This window comes from Cibotium barometz, chromosome 60, assembly GCF_041138505.1.
Source record: "Cibotium barometz isolate CiBa-2024 chromosome 60, ASM4113850v1, whole genome shotgun sequence".
Taxonomy (NCBI): Eukaryota; Viridiplantae; Streptophyta; class Polypodiopsida; order Cyatheales; family Cibotiaceae; genus Cibotium; species Cibotium barometz.
The window spans coordinates 10,239,241-10,247,821 of record NC_141105.1 but is presented as its reverse complement, the minus strand read 5'-3'; the positions used below and the strand labels follow the sequence as shown (position 1 = coordinate 10,247,821).

Below are 8,581 nucleotides of genomic sequence, written 5' to 3'. Positions count from 1 at the left end.
CTCCCCTCCCTTTAAATTGAGCAATAGAATTTCTAGGTCGAGAGAGCTTTAATACAGTTATACAGAGAACTTCGCAAGCTCATAAGTATGCTGTGGGGATCTCCACTATTGGTCGGAAGCCCCCCTCCCTGTAAATTGAGCAATAGAATTTCTTGGTCGAGAGAGCTTTAATACATGTATACAGAGAACTTGGCAAGCTCATAAGTATGCTATGTGGAAATGTGGGATGGATGCATTATAGCTATGCGGTAAACATTAGCAAGAAGTACAGAAGAGAGCAAGCAAGGAGGAGAACATATGATCTCCCTTGATGTTCTTCTTTCACTCAGTAAAAGAAGTCTCATGAATGTGTATCTCTAAGGTTTACTCTTCTTAAGGTCACACATTAGAAAAAGAAAATGATGAACATTTGCAATTTGTTTAAAATTTCTTTTTTATTTATCATGGCTTGAAAGTAGAAAGTACACATGTTATCACGTGCACAAAAGTGCCATCACTCGCATAGGGGAGATTCAAATCCACAACCTAGGGACTCAAACTCCATTCTAACTACTGCACTAACATGCGATCATCAATTTGTTTAAAATTTCACTCTTGCAATTATTATTTCACTCAAGTTTGAGAAAGTCATATATAATATTGTATTAGACTTTAGCTTCCTCACAATCATTTAATGAACGACACTTGCACACTTTTCTTTGTTTATGAGTAAAAAGACTCCCTTAATATATCATATTTAGTAGTATATGACAATGTAGAAATTCAAAAAGTTATTCTAATTTCCAAAATAGATTATGTTATGTAGGAAGCCCTTTCAAATTATACTCCTCCATTTTTTTAAGGTAATAAAATTTCGCGTCTTTCATTCATGGAGGAGTGGTGGTTTGAAGATTCTCTTCAATAGTATTGATTATGTATCTTTCAAAATCAAATCTCGTAAATCAAAAGTTTAATAAAAAAATTTAAAGGAGACATTTAATACCTAGATTTTTATTTTTTTTAAAGAAGGCTTGAAATTAACAAGAAATGGATATTTACACGGCTTGTGGCTTGTGTATACAACCCTCCCCCAACCACCGGCTTACGCCTTTGCCCCCACCGTCACCACCATATTCAACAAGGATAAACCCAAAACCTCTAGAATAACACTCGTCCTCTTCTACCAACTGAGCTACTATTGCTGTGGATGCAAATTTTAAACGTCTCCTTTGAATTCCTTTCAAAAAGAAGGTCAATAATTATTATTTTATTTTTATAAAGCTTCAAAAGGGATAAGAATCGTCACTTGTCGAATCCAAAATCTAAATGCAATGAGAAAGACACCTTGGTCTAAATGGTATGCCTGTTGAATTCTTCATGCATTTTTGGTATAATTCTCACTATTATTTGTGGGAATTGATCATGCCCCATCTCTGATAGATATATTCTTCTTAACCTAGATCTAAACAAAGCTTATGATCAAGAGTACTAACAAGGTTGAAGCCCAATAAGTCCTCCTTGAGGGCTGGCCTTTTACCTCCTCCAAGATTTGCAGTAACATCAGATTGATGTTTAATCAGGCAAAAACAACAAACCGACTCGAGCTTTCATATTGGGGAGAGAAATCAAGACTGGCTAGACATGATTTTGCAGACAAATGGATTAATGACCTAATGTCGTCCCCTGCGTAGACTTGAAGTACCATCATAATATATTGAACTAAAATGCTCCACTAAACAAAAGGCACAAACATGATGTATTAAAAACATAGGAAGTGAAATGCTTATTTTAAACCTACAAAGGATAATCCTCACACTAAGTTAACATTGAAACGTGCATGCTTCTATACATTCTTCAAGCATATATATGTACATGGGATTCTTGTGTCCATGAACACGTGACCTAATGAACATCAACATTCTTTTAACAAGACACTACACATTCTTCAAGCATATGTACATGGGATTCTTGTGTCCATGAACAAGTGACCTAATGAACATCAACATTCTTTTAACAAGACACTACAAGCCGTTGGCGGACGGCTTAGTCAAAGGCAATATGTATATCGTGTGCGTGTGTGTGTGTGTGTGTGTGAGAGAGAGAGAGAGAAGAGAGAGAGAGAGAGAGAGAGAGAGAGAATGGGGTGGGGGGTGTGTGCGCGTGCGTGTGTGAGAGAGAGAGAGAGAGAGAGAGAGAGAGAGAGAATGGAGTGAGAGAGAGAGAGAGAGAGAGAGAGAATGGGGTGTGTGTGTTGAGGGAGAGAGAATGGAGTGTGTGTGAGAGAGAGAGAGAGAGAAAGAGAGAATGTGGGTGTGTGTGTTGAGGGAGAGAGAATGGAGTGTGTGTGTGTGAGAGAGAGAAAGAGAGAAAAAATGGGGTGTGGGTGTGGGTGTGTTGTGTTGTGAAAGAGGGAGGGAGAGAGAGAGAGAGAGAGAGAGATTTTTTATTTTTTATTTTTTATTTTTTTTTGGAGGGGGGGGGGCGGGGGGTTAGAGAGGAGGGTTTGGGTGTTTTTGTGTGTGTATGTATGCAAATTATACCAGCCGTCGGATTGGCGACTACTAACCATAGAGACGATGGGTCCCGACGAGCAGCTAGTCCACCTCTTCCATTCTGCTAGTGCCGACATCATCTTCGTCTTCAAGCCCAGGAGCCATATTCTCTCCCCCCTCTGAAGTATCATCCGAACCATCCTCAATATTAAGCCCAAGCTTAAGCATTCGATGAATCCTCATTCCAAACGTATTAGGCTCCTCCAAAGAAAACCCAGATGTCAACAGCGCAGTATCATACAGCAAATGCACCAAATCACGCACTGATTTATCGTTCTTATCAGCCTTAACCCTGTTCTTAATCTCCCTTATTATGGCATTATCCGGATTAATCTCCAAAGTCTTCTTGCTTGACATATAAGCACTCATTGTAGTGTCCCTTAATGCTTGAGCCTTCATAATTCTCTCCATATTAGCACTCCACCCATACTCTCCTGTCACTAAACAGCATGGTGATTCTCCTAATCTATCAGAAACCACCACTTTCTCCACTTTATCACCCAATACATCCTTAATCACCTTGCAAAGCTCTTCATAATCCTGCTTTTCTTCATCCCTCCTCTGCTTTTCCTCATCAGAGAGATCTAGTTTAAGGCCCTCTTTGGTCACTGACACTAGCTTTTTGCCATCATACTCCTTGAGCTGCCCCACTGCATACTCATCAATGGCATCCACCATGAAAAGCACCTCATAGCCCTTCTTCTTCAGCTTTTCTAGAAAGGGTGAATTCTCCACTGCTTTTTTGCTTTCCCCAGTTATGTAGTAGATGTCCTTCTGCCCCTCTTTCATCCTTGTAACATAATCTTTCAAGCTGGTCATCTCATCGCCGCTTTTAGTAGAGTAAAATCTCAGAAGATCTGCCAATTTGACCCTGTTTTGGCTGTCTTCATGTATCCCAAGCTTGATGTTCTTGCTAAAAGCTTCATAAAACTTGTCGTAATCCTCTTTATTCTCAGCTATTTCAAAAAAAAGCTCAATGGATTTCTTCACTAAATTCTTCCTAATCACCTTAAGGATTTTGTTTTGCTGCAGCATTTCTCTAGATATATTAAGTGGCAGGTCTTCAGAGTCCACCACACCTTTGATAAATCCCAAGTACTCAGGTATAAGCTCTTCACAATTATCCATGATAAACACTCTTCTCACATAAAGCTTAATGTTATTAAGCTTCTTTCTAGTGTCAAAGAGATCAAAAGGTGCTCTTCTAGGCACAAAGATGATGGATTTGAACTCTAATTGCCCTTCAACAGAGAAATGCTTATGGGCTAAGTAATCCTCCCAATCATTTGTTAAGCTTTTGTAGAAGGCAGTGTATTCTTCTTTAGTTATTTCTTCTGGTTTCCTCATCCAGATGGGCTTCTGTGTGTTGACAAGCTTCCATTCATGGGTGACTTCTTTGACCTTCTTCTTCTTCTTCTTCTCTCTTTCTTTCTCTTCATCGATCTCTTCTATTTTGACCCCCTCCTCCTGAGGAGTTGCCCCTTCTTCTTTTTCTTCTGCTTCCTCATCACTCACCTCCTTCTCCACTGTTATTTCTGTCCACAGATAGATTGGGTAGCTTATGAACTCTGAGTGCTTCTTCACCAGGTCTTTCAACCGTCTCTCTTCCAAATATTCAAGCTGCCAAAGATTACAAAAAAAGATGAAAAGAACTGAATTACTAATGGCCCAAATTCCTCCAATCCAATTATTAACATGAAAAAGTAGATTATTATCTTAAGTTTATCGTAATAGGCATATTAATTACTTTTGTATGAAGAAATTAATACATCTGTCATGAAATTTAACATAACAGGTATATTAGTATGTACTAGAGATGGAAATGAACCTGATCTTCTTTGAGGTAGAGGGTGACCTTGGTCCCACGGCCAAGGGGCTGACCCTGCGTGTCCGAGGCTCTTCTGACAGTGAAGGAGCCCCCCGCTTGTGATTCCCATACGTACTGCTCGTCGTCGTTGTGCTTGCTGCATACCACCACCCTCTCCGCCACCAAGTATGCCGAGTAGAAGCCCACCCCAAACTGCCCTATCATGCTCACATCAGCCCCTGCTGCCAGCGCCTCCATGAACTCCTTGGTGCCTGATCTAGCTATGGTCCCCAAGTTGTTCACAAGATCTTCCAAAAAAACCACCACCCACCATCACTCCTTTGAATACTTAAAATCATGCTCATGATAAAATACATATCAACCCCTCTTTAAATATTGAAAAACTAAAATCTAAAAATACATCACTATAGTCTTTACCATCTTTTTGTTTTATTTGATTTCTTAAATGGAAATTCATCAATCCAAAATTGATCACTATAGTCTTTACCATCTTTTTGTTTTATTTGAATTCTTAAATGGAAATTCATCAATCCAAAATGTCCATATAATCACAATACCTCTTACCTTCAAATCATCTCAAGTAATAAGCTTAAATTCTAAATCAAATATTGAATTGGCTTGTGGAATTAGAAAGAACAACACCACACACCCCATTGCCTGCCAATTTCAAATAATAATAATAATAATAATAATAACAAATCAAATATTAAAGATACCACCATATCACATCAAGTTTTAGCACCCAAATCTGACAAAGTTTATTTATTTATTTTTTGTTTGTATTGTCTATAAAACACATTTAGAAAAACTCTCAAGTAAATGTACCCTCCTATACATTCGTACGCTGCCAGCAAGTCTCATGTTGATATGCATGCATGTATGATAATGTAAACATAACAAGTACTTTGAGGTTTTAAAAGCAAAGTACATATTTACAAAAGGGTCTTTTTTAATTCACAATGAAAAACATTCAAAAAGGTATCTTCATAATTTAAAAAAAGTCCACAGAAAAGGAGTTTCATACATAACAAGCACTTTAAAAACCATAGAAAAGGAGTTTTTTTTTTTTTAATACCCTTTTTATGGAAGACACCTAGCATACTTGTGGGACTAAGCCGCCAGAGTAGAGCATGCACTCACATGTACAAGTGGCGAATCTCTCACTCAGTGCTAGCCATGGTTGATCTTAAGAATGGTTAAAGCAACCATGATTAGCAGATATATGACTTAATTACACTGTTCAGCGTGAATGGAAGCATAATATGACATACCTGCTTTTGTCATCCCAACCCCACTGTCCCACACAGTCAAGGTGTTGTTCATCTTGTCAGGAATAATGCGTATAAAGAGCTCCGGTTGTGACTCCAGCTTGCTCTTGTCCGTCAAGCTTTCAAACCGAATTTTATCCAAGGCCTGATTTCAACGTCAGCAGCCAATCCCACATTGTTAAGCCTTTCTCATGAAGAAATTATACTAACAAATCATGTCCATGTATTAGTACATGCAAAGCATAAATAATCAAATTAAGCATTATTATTTTCCATCGCTGATAAAGAAGTGTTTTAATACGTCGGAAGCATTGCTGATAAGCTCGCGTAGGAAAATCTCTTTGTTGCTGTAGAAGGTGTTGATAATGAGGCTGAGAAGCTGGTTGATCTCAGCTTGGAAGGCAAAGGTCTCTGTGTCTGTGTCCATGGAGCTGGCCATGATGATAACAGTTGATAATAAAAGCTAAGGTAAGGTAAGGTGATACTGAACTGCAAAGCTCTGCAAACAGTCGAAGTGCAGCGGAAGGATTTAAGCTGGCTATATAATTATGTGCCCTAAGTTGTTAAGGAGCTTCTGGAGTTATTTTTTGCTTTGTAAACAGGGTTTAGGGTGTAATCTCTGGAAGACTCTGGCACCCATGACTTTACTCCCAAAACACAACGCTTTTGTCACGCTCTCCTCCACACCGTGTCTTCCACCCATTTGCCTTCTAAACCACCCCACAATAAAATATGTGCGTTTCAATTAAATATACAAGAAAGGGTCGCGCGCAATATATATATATTTCACTCTAAGCATAGTAATAAATTTTTTAGTGGATTATAAAACCATACGTACTGTAAGGTTTCAAACCTTAGACATAAACTCTTTAAATATCAAGATGACCTTAAGAAAGTGAAGTTCATATGAGAGAACTCATTTTCTTGAAATCAGGAAAGAACAAAGGCTTTATTACATATACAAAAGGGAACAAGGAAGGGAACAAGGCTTACAACACACAAGGAAACCACTCACTCTGTAAAAAAAAAAGAACGAAAACATGAATCAAGGAGGAAAGCTAGAGGAAGCAATCATCTTCCTCTTGAAGACCAACATACTTACAAACTTCCGCGGCGAGGGAGGAACAAAGTCATCACCTTCCACTATTGATTTTTAAAAAGTTTCAATTCTTTCCCATACATACAAGTATGATTTGGTGTAGTTTTGTTGTGTTTGGTCTCCTGCATCGTCATCAATGACGATGGGATTTCCTGGACTCCCTGCCTCTTTTCCATCATTGTCATTTAGTTCCTCTTCTTCATCATTATTTTCAATGTCGTTATCTTCTTCTTGTGCGGGAGCTTCTGCATGAATTGGATTAAAATATCTCACGACAGGTGCGTCTGAGAAGAATATTTCTTTAATGTCCAAGCAGTGGGTAAGGTGTGGAAGCTTCATTACTTTCCACATGGTAGCTAACCTTCGTCTGCTCATACCGAAACCGGTTTTGGGTATGACCCATGATGCCGACGGGTAATATTTCCCCGTTCTCATCATCTTCAGCAACATACTCTACAGTGAAGAGCCAATTTTATTCTCTATGTAATTGTCCATATAGACATACTAGGCTCTCTCAAAAAGATTCTAGGGAGAGACACACTTTGTTCTTCAAGTCCGCTTGCCCATATAGAGCGTACAGTTGTCTACCTCATGTTATCTCGTCAGTAGAGATATTGTGTGAGAAAAATTTAAAGTGTGGTTTATGCAAATCTTTCATGCAATATCCAACCATCCCCTCTAATGTGTGCATTTTGATCTGTCTAAGCCCTCTACACATCACAATACCTCCCTATGGTTTGAAAAAGTCCCACCCTGAATATCTCTTAATAGTCTTCTCTATACTGATAAGAGATGGAGCCATCAAACTAACCACCATTTGAAAATGCAAGTGATTAAGACTGCCACCTTTTTCTAATGCAAAAAGACATTTCAAACATTCCATTCTTATGAATTCCTCTAGAGGTTCCCAACAAGAGACTTTAATGTCACCATTACCGATGCCCACAATTACAGATATTTCGAAAAAGGCGTGTTTTCTTCTCTGCCGAAAAACACGGTGTTTTGTGGACACATGGTTCGGATTCTGAGTTCTTCTCGTTCGTCATGGGCTTCTTCCCTTTTATGTCCTCACCTGCAGACCCTGCAATGTATAAGTAAAACATGCAAGCCAACAACATTAATATTCGACTATTTGTGAAGGAGTACTTGAATGCGGACTTTTTTTTTACACCACACAAAATAGAGTGTGGAGAAGTAGTTTGCAGAAGACAAATATAAAGTGCAGAAGAAGGCATGGTTGCATGCCGATCGTGCATGACAGAAACAACAACTAGCAAAATCGAAAATACTTCTACAGTCTAAGAAACCGAATGATCGTGCTCTCTGTTTCACACAGTGGAGATTTCGAAGGGCAGATTGACCTTCCAGAGGAGTCAAAACGCGCTTACACAGAGAATGTACTTCAGCTCTCAGAATAGTGGATGTTGTAGGCTGCCCTGAATTTACTTGGGTTCCTATGATATCAGAAGCAGAGCGATTAACATCCACAACACACAAAGAGAAACCATGGCGGTCTACTCGCATCATGTTGGTGATATCATCCATAAGTTTTCTCCTGGGAGCCATAGGCAGACGCTGAAGATTGCTGAGAACATGAAAGACAAAAAGCAGACAGGCGAATACACGAAGAATAGAAGACAGACCATGACTAAATAGTGTAGCGAACCATAACTTGCCATAAATGTCCATAGGCAGACGCTGAAGATTGCTAAGAACATGAAAGACAAAAAGCAGACAGGCGAATACACGAAGAATAGAAGATAGACCATGATTAAATAGTGTAGCGAACCATAACTTGCCATAAATGTCCACAACACAGGATCGCGAGACAGAAGATTTGCAAAAGCCGAATATG

At 39.0% G+C, this 8,581-nt stretch overlaps 1 protein-coding gene across 2 annotated transcripts; it reads right to left on the bottom strand.

The window, feature by feature from the left end:
- Window positions 1-1,721: 1,721 nt before the first annotated feature.
- Window positions 1,722-6,265, bottom strand: LOC147604959 (heat shock protein 81-1-like). Of its 2 annotated transcripts, XR_015265237.1 has the most exons (5): window positions 5,929-6,265; window positions 5,631-5,772; window positions 4,360-4,646; window positions 1,969-4,151; window positions 1,722-1,881 (listed from the first exon to the last, which is right to left on the bottom strand). XR_015265237.1 is itself a non-coding variant. In XM_086794123.1 (4 exons), the coding sequence occupies exons 1-4, from the start codon at window positions 6,064-6,066 to the stop codon at window positions 2,574-2,576; spliced, it is 2,145 nt and encodes a 714-aa protein (XP_086650249.1). In that variant the 5' UTR covers window positions 6,067-6,265; the 3' UTR covers window positions 1,722-2,573. The 2 variants fall into 2 exon arrangements, 1 of the variants encoding a protein (XP_086650249.1); XM_086794123.1 differs by having other exon boundaries at window positions 1,722-4,151.
- Window positions 6,266-8,581: the final 2,316 nt, after the last annotated feature.

Bases quoted from the DNA above. Each gene is read 5' to 3' on its own strand.
- LOC147604959 (XM_086794123.1), bottom strand. From the start codon at position 6,066: ATGGCCAGCTCCATGGACACAGACACAGAGACCTTTGCCTTCCAAGCT. The intron at 5,773-5,928 runs GTATTAAAACAC...CGTTGAAATCAG, and splicing joins TTATCAGCAATGCTTCCGAC to GCCTTGGATAAAATTCGGTT. The intron at 4,647-5,630 runs GTATGTCATATT...TTTTTTTGGAAG, and splicing joins GGTTGGGATGACAAAAGCAG to ATCTTGTGAACAACTTGGGG.